We start from the raw sequence: 14,685 nt of genomic DNA, 5'->3' as shown, positions 1-14,685 counted from the left end.
AATAATAACAGATATGAATAAAATGTATTGTTTATCACTTAAAATTGAATGGAACAGTTCATTGTATTTTAAAATATATCGTTCTAATTTATTTATTACAATTAAAATAACTTTTCCTTTCATGAACATTTTGCAACTGTTTTAATTGTTATGGTCTCTAAAATAATAATAATAATAACTCACACTTATATAGCGTTTTTCTAGACACTCCACTCAAAGCGCTTTACAGGTAATGGGGATCCCCTCCACCACCACCAATGTGCAGCATCCACCTGGATGACGTAACTGCAGCCATAGTGTGCCAGTACGCTCACAACACATCAGCTATCAGTTGGGAGGAGAGCAGAGTAATGAAGCCAATTCATAGATGGAGATTATTAGAAGGCCATGATTGGTAAGGGCCAATGGCAAATTTGGCCAGGATGCCGGGGTAACACCCCTACTCTTTTCGAGAAACACCCTGGGATTTTTAATGACCACAAAGAGTCAGGACCTCGGTTTTACGTCTCTTCCTTTTTACAGTATAGTGTCCCCATCTCTATACTGGGGCATTAGCACCACCACAGACTGCAGGGTGAGACCCCAGCTGACCCCACTAACACCACTAAACCTTAGTTTTTCCCAGGTCTCCAACCAGGTACTGACCAAGCTCACACCTACTTAGCTCTCGTGGGCTGTCAGTTGTGAGTTGCAGGGTGATATACTCTTCCCAGTTTAAGTCTAAAAAGGTTAAATTCTTTCAGCCAGTCAGGGTAGAACAATGCAGTTAGGCCTTAGAATATATATCCTCAGTCTTTTTCTGGACTGATTACAAAGCTGCATTATCTTTTTTGGGGGGGATTGTGGAGACCACACTTGTACAAGCTACAAAAGCACGACTGCATACTGCTTAAACAAAGCATCTTTCTTCTGTTTTGGTTGGGTTTTAAAGGCTTCAAATACGCGGTTAATAATTAAATTAAGTCTGATACTCTCTGATACTTAAGATATAATTGCCGTGTCGCGTAAAAAAAAAAAATTAATGCAATAAGGATGGAATACGTAACAGGATTATTACGTATCTACAGTACGCCTGTACCTACTGTATGACGAGACACTTCCTGGCAGAATGTTCCGTGAAGCAGATGCCTCTGGAAATTTCTCCGCAGTATTGTTACGTCACACAGCAACATCAACCTCCATTAAATTACATTGCATTGATAACACTGCAAGAGTCGTGAAGGGGATATCTTCCCTTACAAGGCTACATTCCATTTTATTGTTTGCAAGACGACTGATACGCTTTAGAACGTTTCTGTTTCTTATTTATTTGAAACCTTTTGTAAATAAAAGGAAGAATTTATAATGGCCAAGTGGGGACAAGGGGATCCGCGTTGGATTGTGGAGGAAAGAGCCGATGCTACAAACGTGAATAACTGGCACTGGTGAGTGGACTTGGGTTGATCTTCAGATTTCGGTTGTCATTGTTATTAAGAGTCTCATTTCGTTTTCGTTTTTTTTTTTTTGAGTGGCTTATTTTTACAAAGGGTTACGTAAATGGCCATTTACTAACATTTCGGGAGAATTGCCATAGGTTAGACTCTATATTGGAGAGTCGGCTAACGATGAAGAGCCCCAGGTTTGACTCGGAAGCGAAGCGTGCTCAAGCAGCAGTGAGGCAGTGTCTCAAGTGTCATATACAGGTATATATTATATGTAACGCACAGAACTACAACACCAGAAGAACGCAAAGGCTGCGCTGCAAGAGCTCTTACTGCAGCGGACAGGGAGAGAAAGCAACGTAACACTTCCCTGGCTTTCAAACAAATAATTTCTATCCCTTTATTTCATTCTGTTCATGCATGTTTTTGCACATTACCTGTTACCTTTTTGTTGTTTTGCACACTGTGTTGTCTCTGTCTTTCTTTTGTTATACAATTGTATTGTTGTTGTTTTTAATTTGTACTACTTATCGTCCGAGAGCTAGCTAAATAGCATTTCGTTATACCATATACCTGTATATGAGTAAAATGACAATAAACCTGAACTTGAACTTGATTCGTTTGCAATTGTGACACACGTACAGCGCTACATATCCAATACACATACAAGAGAATTTAAAACTTAATTTTTTTTTGCCATCTTTAGTAAGAGTGGTATTTTTACGGGAAGGCAGTATGAGATGAAGCTCCTCTTGTAAGGGATGTGCTTTCTAGAGACATCTAAACCATCCGTGCGCTATCGGAAAAGGCAGGGTAACAGCTGTCCACAGGACTCTCAGGAGCACAGGGCGAGGCAGGACGGAGAGTTCAGGACGGCTCTGTCCCTGGATGGGACACCAGTTTATCAGTTTACAGGTTTAGAGAAAGGGGGCAGTGCTGGAAAGCCCACTAGAGCTAACCAGCTAGTCTGTGAGCGTTTGGAGGAAACCCATGTACTGTAAATATGAAGACAACATGCACGCTGCACACAGAAGGTGCCTCAGCCAGGTATAGTACCCAAGACCAAAGAGTGGCAAGGTAGCAGCACAATGTACCTACCCCCTTCTATACCCTCTCACATTAGGGAAGCAATACCCCAGCAGTGGGAAATTCTATACAATGTGTTAGCAAAGCACAACAGTGTTTGTCTTTTACCCTTTCTAACCATGTGACTCTCGGGTAAAAAGACACTGACCTGGCTAGTGTTCATTCTGGCACGAAGTAGAAATGTTGTAGAAAATAAAGTGCAGTTTGCCTGATTTTTGTGGGTTTCAGGACTGAACGGGATGCAAGTCAGTGGTCAAAGCAGAAGCTAAAGGAGCTGCTGGTGGGCATTACTGTGGACAGCGAAGAGGGCAGCTGTCAGATAACGGACCTGAAAAAAGCAGAGGGAGAGGCATCCTGTAACAACAGGAAAGGCAGACTCATTATTTTTTACGAGTGGGACCTGAAGCTGACCTGGAAAGGTAAGCTGAGAACATATAATTTCAAGAGCAAATGTTTCAGTGTCTATCTGGTACCCAGTTCATGAATTAATTTATATCACAGTCTTTATTATGGTTCCCAAAAGGATACATTAGTCAGCTTGTAATAACATAAAACTGACCATAAGAGTGGATCCAAATGATTTAAAACAGCACTATCTTGAGACAGTGAGAAGGTTCATTTTACCTGGAGAGGAGGAATATTGTTATTGCTAATCAGTCTGCTTACTTGAGTCTTTTTCGTCATTGATAATGTAGAACTCTTTCGTTTAATGATCTTAATGTGTAGGTAGACTTCTTTCTACATGCAAACTCTGCATATAAAGAGGTCTAAGACTGAAAATACACTTCCTTATCAGAGCAATCAGGTCAAGTTGGAACACAGGACAAAGACACAAGAAAACAACTGCTCCAGACGGTATTTATGATTTGAAAGCTTTCCAATAAAAGCAAATAAATTGTATACCCATTTTGGCTGCCTTGACATAGGCCCTGGTTGTGATGAAGTACATCTCATGTTTTAGGTATATTAAAAGGAACTGGGGATAAACAGAGGGGATCTATTGCAATCCCCAACCTTTCAGAAGAAAACGACATTGAAGACATAGAGGTCTGTTTGCATAAAATTCTGTAAGCATCTTAACAGGAGGCACCTGAAGTTTCCCTCTCTGTGCTGGGGTTTCACATCCGTATTTTCCTATCATTCCAGATAAGCATCTGTAGGAAGAAGGGGGAAGGAGACACACTAAAAGACCTCATGAAAACAAAAGGAGTCCAGAAGATTAGGGAGGCCCTGGCTTGTTACCTGCATTCATTACGCACAGGTACTGCACCCGAAATGACTATTAACATGCTAATGAACACTGACATGGAAGGAGTTTGAAGAAATATCTTATTGTGTATTTTGTGTTTCTTACGGTTCTTTTCAGAGTTCACTCAGGGCATGGTGCTTTCAACACAGTCGAGGAAGAAAACAAGCGAGTTTGCTAAACAGGTGAGCATATTTAATTTGTAAATAATATTCCAATATAGATATGTGTAAAGAACAAATCTGGCAAAGTGAATCTGGTTTTCAGTGCCTTCTGGTCACTGATCATAGTATACAGTTTACATTTCCTCACAGATTTCAAGCATTATTAGCTTGTAGATTTTATTATGTTAAAAATGTACGCATGGTGCTTCTCTTTAGCTGGCCCATTCTAAAGCAAAGCCCCATGTCATGCTATTGCAACAACTAGTAGAGCTTTAAACTTAACCAGCTCAGTTTTCAAAAGGTGCTCCAGGACCAGCCTTTCTTCACAAGTTTGATTATTTGGCTTCCCTATCTCTTGATTCATAGCTTGTGTCATTGTGCAATTCAAGGTATGTGTCTTTTCTCACTAGGGTTTGTGTGGACACACGGTTGTGGATACCGTAGGCGTGAGGATCCCAACATGCAAGCTGATCCTCAAGGACACGTTTGTCTCATCTGCAGCAGAGCTGTACAAGGCTTTCACATCACAAGAGGTAAGAGCACGGTTATGCAAAGGAAGGTTCTTGTTTTGAAAATGTAAAAAAACAATCATCACCAGCATTTACATTACATGTAGTGTTATAAACTCCTGGTATTGAAAATTTAGATCCCACTCCAAAATAAAATAATCTCAAAGACTGTAATGAAAGCAAAGAGGCTACTGTGGCTGTATGTTCAATTCTAGTGAGAAAAATCATTCCTCGTAATGTGCAAATGTGAGAAAGTCCGTATTTGTCGGTGTGCTCTGATTGTTCTGAATTCTTACCAATTGTTGTTTGCAGGAGTCGAGAAAGTTCTCGGGTACAGAGTCAGTTGCTGAAGCTCAAAAGGGAGGAAAGTTTAGTCTCTACAACAGGGAAGTTACAGGAGAGTTCCTGGAGCTGGTGAGTACAAGGTCTGGCTTCAGCCACAACTACTGTATGCCGAGCTGATAGCACTGCTAACCAACCTTTCTGGCCTGTTTTTCAGAAAGAAAACGAGCAAATCGATATGAGATGGCGATGTCGGAACTGGACTGCTGGTATGTTGATACAGTATTTTTGAGAAACAGAAGGTCCATCTTTTGTTTTGCCTTCTGGCATTTTGTTGAGAATAGGCACTTCAAAAGTTCTTAAGCCATTTTAAGCAAAGAGAATTAATAAAAATCAGTGCCCTTAACAGAAAACTAAAAAAAAAAACATTTAAAGTGCTCAAAGAACTTTATGGCACAATCAGCTGTTCAAAGTAGGCATATCCAATCATGTGTATCAACATAAAAATCCTTGCTCACAATACATCTGAATAATTAACTTTATAATTATTATTATGATCATATAATCTATTCTCACAATTAAATTCTTAATGGGAAATCTTTATCACAATATCAACAGATCTCTCACAGCTATGAAATCATATGAAGCAGAATCTACCAGATTATTTTTGCATATTTTTAAAAGTCTATTTCTAGGCACGCACAGCGTTCAGAGACAATGCTAGGACAGCGTTTGTGCGTAGCATGCTTCAGTTTGATGTTCATGACCGTCCTTTTTTTGTGCTTCACAGAACATTATGCCTCGGTGACCGTGAAACTGCTCGATGTGTCTGGCCAAGCACAGGTGCAGGTGGAGTGCAAAAATATCCCTGCTGCTGAGGAGCAGAGCACGCGGCTGTGCTGGCAGAGGACCTACTTTGATCCCTTGAAACGGCTACTCTCGCACTGTGCAGAAATGCCCACTGAATAAAGAGAGCCGTGTGGCCAACGCTGACTATATTTCCTGTCGATATTGAGGACTTAAATGTCATACTCAAGTCTTTTATGTGACATTCAAATAGAAATCATGCAGTCATGAGCCACTAGTAAAAAAAATCATTAGAGAGGACAAAGCGATTTCATCGCACATTGCTACTGCTACAAACCTGCCCTGGCAGAAAACAGAGAAGACAACGTTACCCACTCAAAAGGCAGTAAGTCCATATTCATGTGTTTTCAGATAGCCGCATTAATCTGGAAAGGGTCACTGCAACACAGGCCCTAGCCCAGAAGCACAACATGCAAGGCAGATTGTCCACCACAGGGAACACACAGGGACAACTCAAAGACACAAGTTCACCTCGCCAACACATCTTTGGAAGGTGGGAGATAAGCAAAGTGCCCTGAGAAAACCCACACAAATATGTGCAAACTACTCAGAAGGTACTCCAGTCCAGAATTGAACATAAAGCTAAAAGGAGAGACATCGGGGCTCTAACGACCCAGCATATGACCAACTCATTGTACACAGTACTGTACCTGTATTTCTTAGGTATCACTGCTTTAATTCTTGTTTTCTAGTATCTGCTAGCAAATTGCCAAACCTTAAAAATAGGATCATTCGTTGAATAAAGAAAATGGTATACAGATGGCCATTTCATTCATTGGCTGGTATATTGTTTCTAAGGAAAGACTACTACTACGCTTATTACCGTAAAAGGACCAGACTTGTTCAGTCTATGAAAAATGTTAAACTTGTCTGACATCTGAAGTCATCTTGCACCATCTGGTATGTGGAAAACTTGGTGCCAGAACCTTATTTGAGTTTATTTGAAATTACATAACACTATGCTTCTGCAATTAAGTTTAATGTTACATTTGACTTAATGAGAGATGTGAAGTGAAGACAAAATTTAGGAAAAGGTTTTGTTAAAAAACAAGGTTCGAATATCAAATTTGTCATTTAATTTTATTACAATTATCAACTGTTATGTTTTACATTATTTCACAGTGAGTAAAACAAGTTACAGTAAAGTGCCAATCAAGCAAAATTAAAAGTCAAACTTGACTACAGGCATGTTCACCTTATTCTTGAACTAATAAACTGGAGATCAAGCTTTTAGCACAACAGGTCCCTTGCTCAGTTAAAATCTAACATTTAGTGGAGGTGTAAATATATTACACCAAAAATGTTGTTGTAAAGACCACAACTGATACAAATTGGATGGCTTGTTTTGGAAAGTTATAGATATTTGCAGAGTATGGCTATTTAAAACATCTTTAAAAATCAGGAATTATTTAATAAAGATTTATCTCAAGGCACTGCTTGTCATGCCCATCTGAACTAAAACAAGGAGTATGAAGTGAAATGTCATTTTCACATAAAATATTTTGTTGAGGGTCATGGATGCTTGCCAAATAGGATTGTTTGCATGATTTCATTGTAATCTGAATGATGCACAATACAGAATGAATCCAACCATTTTGTTTACTTTTCATTAACATATGAACATGCTAAATAATTCTGGGAACATAATATTCCTGTTTAAACCTCAGAATTACGTAAACTGAAAAAGGTTCATGTAACTGTTGACCCATCAGACAGATTTAGAATTGTTAGCATTCTAGCTGGTAAATAGTCCCAGCCTAAAATTAAATTGAACATGCATTGCACTGCTTCTATCATAAAAAATCACAAAGTACTTATATTCTAAAACTTTGTGAAAAATATTACAAATAAACCAGAAAAACTAATCTGTCAGAGGTTGTATTCTCTTTTGGTTCATAATTACTATAAGTTTTATTCATATTATAATTCTAAATTAAGTCAAATAGAAAACAGGAAATGCAATTATGACATAATATAATATGGAATGTATTTCAGTAAATAAAATAAAGCTCAAATTGTTACATCAAGTGTGCTTTATTTCATCCACAGGTATCCTGTCAAATAAAGCACCATATATATTTATATATATACTGCCAGGCCACATTTAGAAAGGATTCTTAACAGAATCAAGTTTCTTGTGGTTTTTTTTAATATACAGGTAAACTTATTTTGGATATAACCACAGAAATATGAGGCAATCTGCCTCCTTAGTAAAGTACAAAACTGGCACAGAGGACACCATATTATACACAGTAAAAATGCAATAAATTTAAATTACATACAGAAAAGAGAGAAGACTAAAATTCTGTAAACCTTCCCCCGTTAACAGCAACCTTGAACAAAGAATTACTTCAAAGAACTCTGAAATAAGTAAAAATGAAAAATGTTTTGCCCTTTGAGAAAATGTGCTATAGCTGCAATTATTTTCTTATCAATTGATCTGAGGCATTGCATCTTTCCAGCCTCAGATGCTTCAAGCATATGAATCTATTGCCATTCAAGCACAAAAAAAGATCACTTGACAAACTAAAGCACAGAGCAACTGATCAAACAGCCAGAAGTGAACAGAAAAAGAGAAGTATACAAACAGCATTTAAAAAAAAGAAAATTTAAAAGCAGACATGCGAGAAATACTGTCAAGACGTGGACCGACTTCCTTTTCCAGACAGTTTTGTGACCACACTGATAGTAGACTCAACGGTCCTGCACAAAGTGTCTAAAATGTCATGCTGCTGCATGAAGTTCAACAGTCCTCTGGACTGGGCACAGCTGGCTGGCAGACTGCTCTCTGGGTCCTGCAAAGGGAAACTCTGATTCTCACCCCCTCTCAGGTCCGCAATGTCATGCAAACCTGCAAAAACGGACGTAGAGGGAAACTCGGCATCCTCTTCCGCGCCGCTGGAAGCCTTGGAGCCCTGAAGCTCTTCCTTCGAGTCTTTACATTCCTCGGCTTGACCCTCGCCTTCCGCCTGCTCCTCTGGGGGCCTGCTGCAGAGCAGGGCGTCCTCGGGCACCGAGCACGAGGACTCCATCTTCTCCTCCTTCGGGGAGCTGTTTTCAGGGGTGGGAGGATCCTGCTCGGTTCCTGGGTCAATGACTGAGGAGTCCCTGGTCTCCGTGTCGGAGGTGCTGGTTGGGGTCAACGCCTCCCTCGGCTCCGACTTCAGCTCTCCCGCACAGCTCTCGATGGCCAGGTCCTCATCGCAGCTCACACGCCGCCTCTTCACTGGAGTCGCTCCCTCATCGTCTGCAAAAACCCACAGGGCAGCGTTAATGTCGGCGCTAACTCCTGCCACAGACCAGTCTGCGGATTACTGGTGAAAATGCAGGCTGTACCTCGGAACATTTCAAATGTCTGGAGGTGTACCTTTCGATTTTCTCTCCTTCGCCTCCAGCTCCAGGGCGTTTCTCTGCTGCAAGCAGGCTCTGCACTTGCCGAGCAGATCCTGAAGCGCTGGCAGCAGGGCAGTGTCGAGCTGCTTTGGGGTGTGAACCGAAAGCATCAGGATGAAGGCTCGCAGGTCCTGTGAAGAGGAATCGTGCCATTTTAAAAAGTCCCCTGTTGACATGTACAGTAGCAGACACTAATGTTTTACACAGCTTTTAAAATATAAGATTATCTGAATTCAAGAAAATAAACCTCACTAAAAACAAAAAAATACATATACACAACAGGGAAAAAAAACTTTCAGGCTAAAAGTATGTGTGTCACATTACAGTACAATGTTAATCGTTATGATACGACAATCCCACAGTTTACTGCCTTTATTATCTAGTACCGCAAAAATACAAACCGCATTCAGTGCACTGCTCGTTTTGCAGATCTCTGCTCTTTGGCTTGCAGGTTCCGGCTCCAGACTGTGGTACTCGTTGATCAGATTAGTCACTAGAACGTTTATAAGATTTGCACAGCTAGAACCAGACAAAACTTGACTCTGCACCTTCAAGGAAAATAATAAAACATGATTTTAGTTAGCTTAAGTAGCCTGCTAAAGTTCTTTGAACAAAGAAACAGAAATGGAGACTGCTGAACTAGGTGTTAATGCTGACACATCTACATATTTTAAATGTGAGGGACCAATAACAAAAGCAAACAATGATAGAGTATATAGTTAAATGTATAAGGGGTGAGATTAAGGGATGTTACACTGAAATCTAACTTCAGTTAGAATATTATGTATGATTTTGGTCACCATGGTACAAGAAAGACATTGGCGCTCTAGAATCTCTAGAGAACCACACCCAGATATATTCTGATACAACCCCTTAGACTTTTACATCAACAGCAAAACATGAACCAGAGATGAAGTGCATTTAAAACCCAAAACGAGAAGCACGACTTTTTCTTAAGCTCAAAGGAAATATGGAACAAGCTAAAATTCCATGTTACTGAAGTCACACTCTCACTTCTTTTAAAACATAGCTAGATGAGCCCTTTGGATTTACTAACTACCAAATGGGCGAGATGAGCTGAATGGCTTGAAATAAAAAAGTACAAATCGCTGGTGAATATAAATAACTGTCCCTATACCTTGAGAAGGAAGCAGGTCAAGAAGGAGTAGACCACATTGTTGTTTAGAAACGTCCTTTCGTCCATTAAGATGCACTTTATGTACTCTGCAAAAGCCGGGTCTTCACACAGGAGCTTCACACAGCTCTTTGCCATAGCAGACTAAAGAAAAGAATTGCAATAAATGAAAAGCTTTGATAACACCAAAAACCAAGCCTAAACCCAGCTCGCAGCTTACCACGACAAAATGCACTTGAGCTCTTTTTGAAATGTAAACCTGCTTACAAATTAGGGGCCCACAAAATTTCACATCTATAACAGATCAGTTAAAGTGTGTACAATACCTGAGACTGGCAAAGTTCTGTCCAGAGTTTGGGCAACAATGCCAAATGTAAGGGCAAACCTTCATACGCAATCAGGACACCTGTGAATAGAGAAAGAGTGATGTAGATATCTAAAATGGGTTTGATTCTCTATTTGATATTACACTTAATAAACTTGTAATACACAAGTAATACACTTGTCAAGAACAAATATACATATTTTTCAAAACATGTTAACCAAAATGCCTAAAGGAATTATAAAATAAGGTATTAGTGTATACACACTCATTATAACCCAAACCAACTTACTTAGTTTAACTAAATTGTCTGTAAACTTTTCACAGTTGATAGCTACTCGGCACAACAAATGAATGAACTGATGATAGGACAGGAAATAATCCAACAGCATACGGTCATAGACCTCATCCTTTCCCTGAAAAAAGAAAAGGGGAATGTATTATAAATCGGGGGGAGCCAAAAAAAAAACACTTGTAAGTTATTTATCATGACACCTTGCTGAAATATAAAATGCCCCCCTAACATCAAAGATGCCTGTTATTACATGACTAAAAAGAGCACTATGTGGAATATTGGAATAGTGGAATTTTTCTCTGTACAGCCTGGACAAATGTGCCACTGCCCACTGCTCTCTTCAGGCTCGATGCCACCATGAAAGCCACTGTTTGACAGGCGGCTTGAGGGTGTGTCGTCCTGCTGCAATGGTGTCATGTCAGGATGAGCCCACAGGAACAGTAGTAACAGCAGGATGTCTTGTGTCCAGACATTCTTGGCAATACCCTCACACTAGGACCTCCACATAGAGCTCTGCTGTACACAAGAATTAGTACATCATTCTGCACGTCAGCATCACACTCGCCAATATCCATCAGGGTGGTCTACACAACACCACGGTCTATCGCTACTGAGGACTTTTCTTGATGAGTGACGCATACAGTACGAGTTCTTTCTGGTATTTGTCTTTCTTAGTTCTTATAGGCTTGAAAGGTTAAATAACTTAATCACCTGTGTGCAATCAACTATTTCATCAGCCACCAACTAATGGAATGATTCAGTGCTAATGCAATTAAGTTACCTGTGTATACTGCAATCGGTCATCAATAATTAGTGAATAGAAACAACTCCTAAAACGTTTAATTAACATCCAAAACCTAAAATACTTTTTCTAAAACAACGCATGCACATATAGAGTGAGGTTTCTATAGCTGTTCGGTATATTTATACCAGATTGGACATATGCACCTTGCTGGTCTCAACCATGGAGGGAAGAAGACACATATTAAGTTCTGGTCTTGGGGGCCGAATGTTGTTTTTTCCTCCCATCAGCTTGATGTTCTCCCGACAAGGAAAGTATGGTCCAAAAGACACTGCAAAAAACACAGCACAATATCGAGTCAGGTTGGCCATCACTACAAATATGCTTATTAAACCAAAGAGCAACTAATCCACCAGTCACAGGATGGGGCAGAGAGCACACAACTTACTTGGGATGCTACTATGATGGTAAGTGCAGTGGTTGTGTTGAAGAAATGGCACCAGGGTGTGCAGGAAGTCATGAGGACTCAAGAGAACTAGCTCCTTTAAAACATCTGGAGGACAAACACATGTATGAAGTTAACAATACATTCTAGAAATTATTTTTGTACTGATGACTAACCCCACAGCGGTTAATAAAGACAAATCAAGCTGTTCCTATTGGAAAAGTGAAGCTAGCAGGCAATTCCACAGCTTTTAAGTGGTGAAACACCAAAAATACCAACAGAGAGATTGAACATGAAGACCCTTCCAAAAGAACAAGCCTCGTTCACAATGCTAGTTTCTAACCTAGCATGAAAACTATCTGATGCTGCTTTCTGGTTGGTCTGGTTGATCCACAAAACGTTAAAGAAAGGCAGTTTATTGCACATGTGCAAAGAAATAAACCTTTTCTTTCAGTTTTTTCCAATTCCAGCTCTGTTTGTGAAAAGTGAGCTTTAAGAGGGTCTCACCTATACACGCATTTCTAAGCTCTGGAGGACTGTAGGAATTCAAGAGAGTAAGCAGCTTGTGGGCAAATTCAATCCTCTCCTGCCACTGGATGAGAGCCTGTTTGACATCTGCAAAATGTGAGGGAAAAGGCTTTAAATGATCTGAAACAAAGCCGTTAATTCACAGCACTGATATATTAACTCTGATCCTGTTCCAAATTTAGGAAGGTTTGCACCTGAACATAATGTTTCGTATAACAATTTCAATACATCACAAAAAAACAACTCTTTTTCCTAGGTACCTAGCTAGAGTGGACAACTCAGCAACTGCTCCCTGACATGCCATCATCACCACTGCCTGAAACGTCTCTAGCTTGTGAGCAATGAGTTAGAAGAGCACATACCCTTCCTCTGAAGATAAGGCCGTGTGGCCTTGAGAACTGACAGGAAGATGGATAGTAGCTCCACCAGGTCTCCCGTAACATGACACGCAGTTGCCTCATGGTACATCATGTGCAATGTGTTGAAAGACTGTCCAGGACAGAGGAAAAGAGGCTCAATATACATAGAATCAGCCTATGTCCTCCATGTACACCTTATATAGAAATCTCACTAGGTAATGAAACTGTAGATTCAAGCTGTGGGAATAGAAGAGCAGCAGCACACAAATGTATTTACTGACACATCAAGTCCCATCCATTATCAGCAAGCTGCTTATTCAAGGGCAGGTCACGGTGAGCTAGAGCCTGTCCCGAAAGCATAGGGCAGGAAAGAGAGCACACAACTGAGATCCTGCTGGACATGACAGCAGTCCATCACAAGGCCTTGGAGAAACGCAGAAATCGGAATTTCTGTGTTTCTAATGCATTATTAACTTAAGCCATCTCAATAGACTATATAGCATGTTATATAACTCAAGCATAAGCACACATTTCATCTTAGTGTATACACTCTTTGAATAGGCAGACGCACGCAGCACATTAAAATGAATATTTTTAAAAGCAGAATGCTCACCTCTGTCATGAGGATCAGTCCCCTGTTAAAAACAACAAGCAATCTGTCCTCATCGTTTTCTAGCAGAACACGAAAGGCACTAGAAAAAAAGATGTCACGCGATGATTTAAACCAATGTGAAAAGACATAGAATGCTTGAAAAAATGCTGTATCTGCAATTTTCATTATTATTTCAGGAAGAGTGACAATTTAAGAAATTTAGAAATAAATTTAAATTTTAAGAATGATCCATCTGGAGACTAGCTTCTATTAATCCAAAAAGCCTAGTGGTATTCTCTCACATTTCCTGCTAGGAAATTGAAAATAATGTCTCACTCTCAGCTTCAGAGAGACACAAACAATACCTGATCAGAGTGGTCCAACATGATCGCCCATCTAGGCAGCGCAGGTAGCAGCTTATGGTGGTTTTCTTGAACTGTTTGATGTCATCCAGCTCCTCCTCTCTCATATCAGGCCTCTGGGCAACAAAGAGCTGCATCAAGTTGAAGAGCTCCTCCACTGCCTGCAAGCACAGCACAGACTGTTCAAGGGACCTGGCACAGTGCAGTTCTTACACAATCACGGCTACAAGAAAACAGAAAACGGCTGTGTCCCAAAACAGAAATACAGCTTTCAGAACACATACTTACCCCTGGGTACTGGCTGGCATGAGGCGTAAGGTTTTTGAACGCCCACTGGATGTTCTGGTGGGAAGCCAGCTGCCTGGTAAATGCAGGTGACTGCTCACAGCACATGCGCAAAATGCCATAGTAGGCTGGCAGCATGCCACGATTGAAGAGCACCACATCCTGGTCATCATGGTCCGCCAAGATGTAGTTGAAGGCAATGTTCTTGGTCACCACCGGGTTCTGGACAATAAGACGGACGTTCTCGGGGCAATCCACACACACATTGTACCAGAAGGACAGGAGGGCCTGCTTGTTGTGGTTTGTGGCAATGGCTGGCTCAGATAGCTTAGGCTGGAAGAGGTTCCACAGGTCCATGAAGTAACTGGAGAACATGAGTTTCTCCGTCTTGGAAATCAAGCAGTAGGTCATGAAGCTGAAGTACTGCACCAGCTTGGTAGTGCCGTGCACAGCAGCGTCCACATACAGCTTGGCGCGGGACAGCAGTCCCAGGAGGACATTGTAGACCTGGTGCAGCACCACCGTGGTGTCTGGGCTTAGAGGCAGGTCCCGGGTGGGAATGTGAAGGGAACGGGTGGAACGGAACATCTGACGGAAAGAGTTGCTGGGAATCAGCGACACCAGGAGATAAGCAGCAGCTGCAAAACACAAT

At 40.7% G+C, this 14,685-nt stretch overlaps 2 protein-coding genes across 4 annotated transcripts in view; one reads left to right on the top strand and one right to left on the bottom strand.

Annotated features, from left to right (window-relative positions):
* The first annotated feature begins 2,182 nt into the window (after positions 1-2,182).
* ahsa2p (activator of HSP90 ATPase homolog 2) lies at positions 2,183-5,715 on the top strand. The gene is made up of 10 exons (XM_069180018.1): positions 2,183-2,413; positions 2,874-2,926; positions 3,304-3,362; positions 3,469-3,554; positions 3,654-3,768; positions 3,874-3,938; positions 4,328-4,450; positions 4,739-4,840; positions 4,926-4,977; positions 5,499-5,715. The coding sequence occupies exons 1-10, from the start codon at positions 2,183-2,185 to the stop codon at positions 5,675-5,677; spliced, it is 1,065 nt and encodes a 354-aa protein (XP_069036119.1). The 3' UTR covers positions 5,678-5,715.
* Positions 5,716-6,636: 921 nt separating this feature from the next.
* Positions 6,637-14,685, bottom strand: part of usp34 (ubiquitin specific peptidase 34) — a 55,564-nt gene continuing 47,515 nt past the window's right edge. For all 3 annotated transcript variants that reach the window (XM_015362913.2, XM_015362914.2, XM_015362915.2), the window contains 13 exons: positions 14,037-14,671; positions 13,752-13,909; positions 13,408-13,486; positions 12,798-12,924; positions 12,415-12,522; positions 11,911-12,015; positions 11,669-11,793; positions 10,718-10,841; positions 10,430-10,509; positions 10,107-10,247; positions 9,370-9,516; positions 8,943-9,099; positions 6,637-8,822 (listed from right to left, as the gene is read on the bottom strand). In XM_015362913.2, the coding sequence (XP_015218399.2) occupies positions 8,212-8,822; positions 8,943-9,099; positions 9,370-9,516; positions 10,107-10,247; positions 10,430-10,509; positions 10,718-10,841; positions 11,669-11,793; positions 11,911-12,015; positions 12,415-12,522; positions 12,798-12,924; positions 13,408-13,486; positions 13,752-13,909; positions 14,037-14,671 (2,597 nt within the window). In that variant the 3' untranslated portion in view covers positions 6,637-8,211. The remainder of the gene's footprint in view (positions 8,823-8,942; positions 9,100-9,369; positions 9,517-10,106; positions 10,248-10,429; positions 10,510-10,717; positions 10,842-11,668; positions 11,794-11,910; positions 12,016-12,414; positions 12,523-12,797; positions 12,925-13,407; positions 13,487-13,751; positions 13,910-14,036; positions 14,672-14,685) is intronic.

Source organism: Lepisosteus oculatus, chromosome 17 (genome assembly GCF_040954835.1).
Source record: "Lepisosteus oculatus isolate fLepOcu1 chromosome 17, fLepOcu1.hap2, whole genome shotgun sequence".
Lineage (NCBI taxonomy): Eukaryota > Metazoa > Chordata > Actinopteri > Semionotiformes > Lepisosteidae > Lepisosteus > Lepisosteus oculatus.
The sequence above is the reverse complement of the archived record's forward strand: the minus strand, read 5'-3'. Positions and strand labels throughout refer to the sequence as shown.

Coding starts and splice junctions, on each gene's coding strand:
- ahsa2p (XM_069180018.1), top strand. CDS start 2,183: ATGTGCTTTCTAGAGACATCTAAACCATCCGTGCGCTATCGGAAAAGG. Junction 3,555..3,653: donor ACGACATTGAAGACATAGAG/GTCTGTTTGCAT, acceptor CTATCATTCCAG/ATAAGCATCTGTAGGAAGAA. Junction 4,451..4,738: donor AGGCTTTCACATCACAAGAG/GTAAGAGCACGG, acceptor TGTTGTTTGCAG/GAGTCGAGAAAGTTCTCGGG.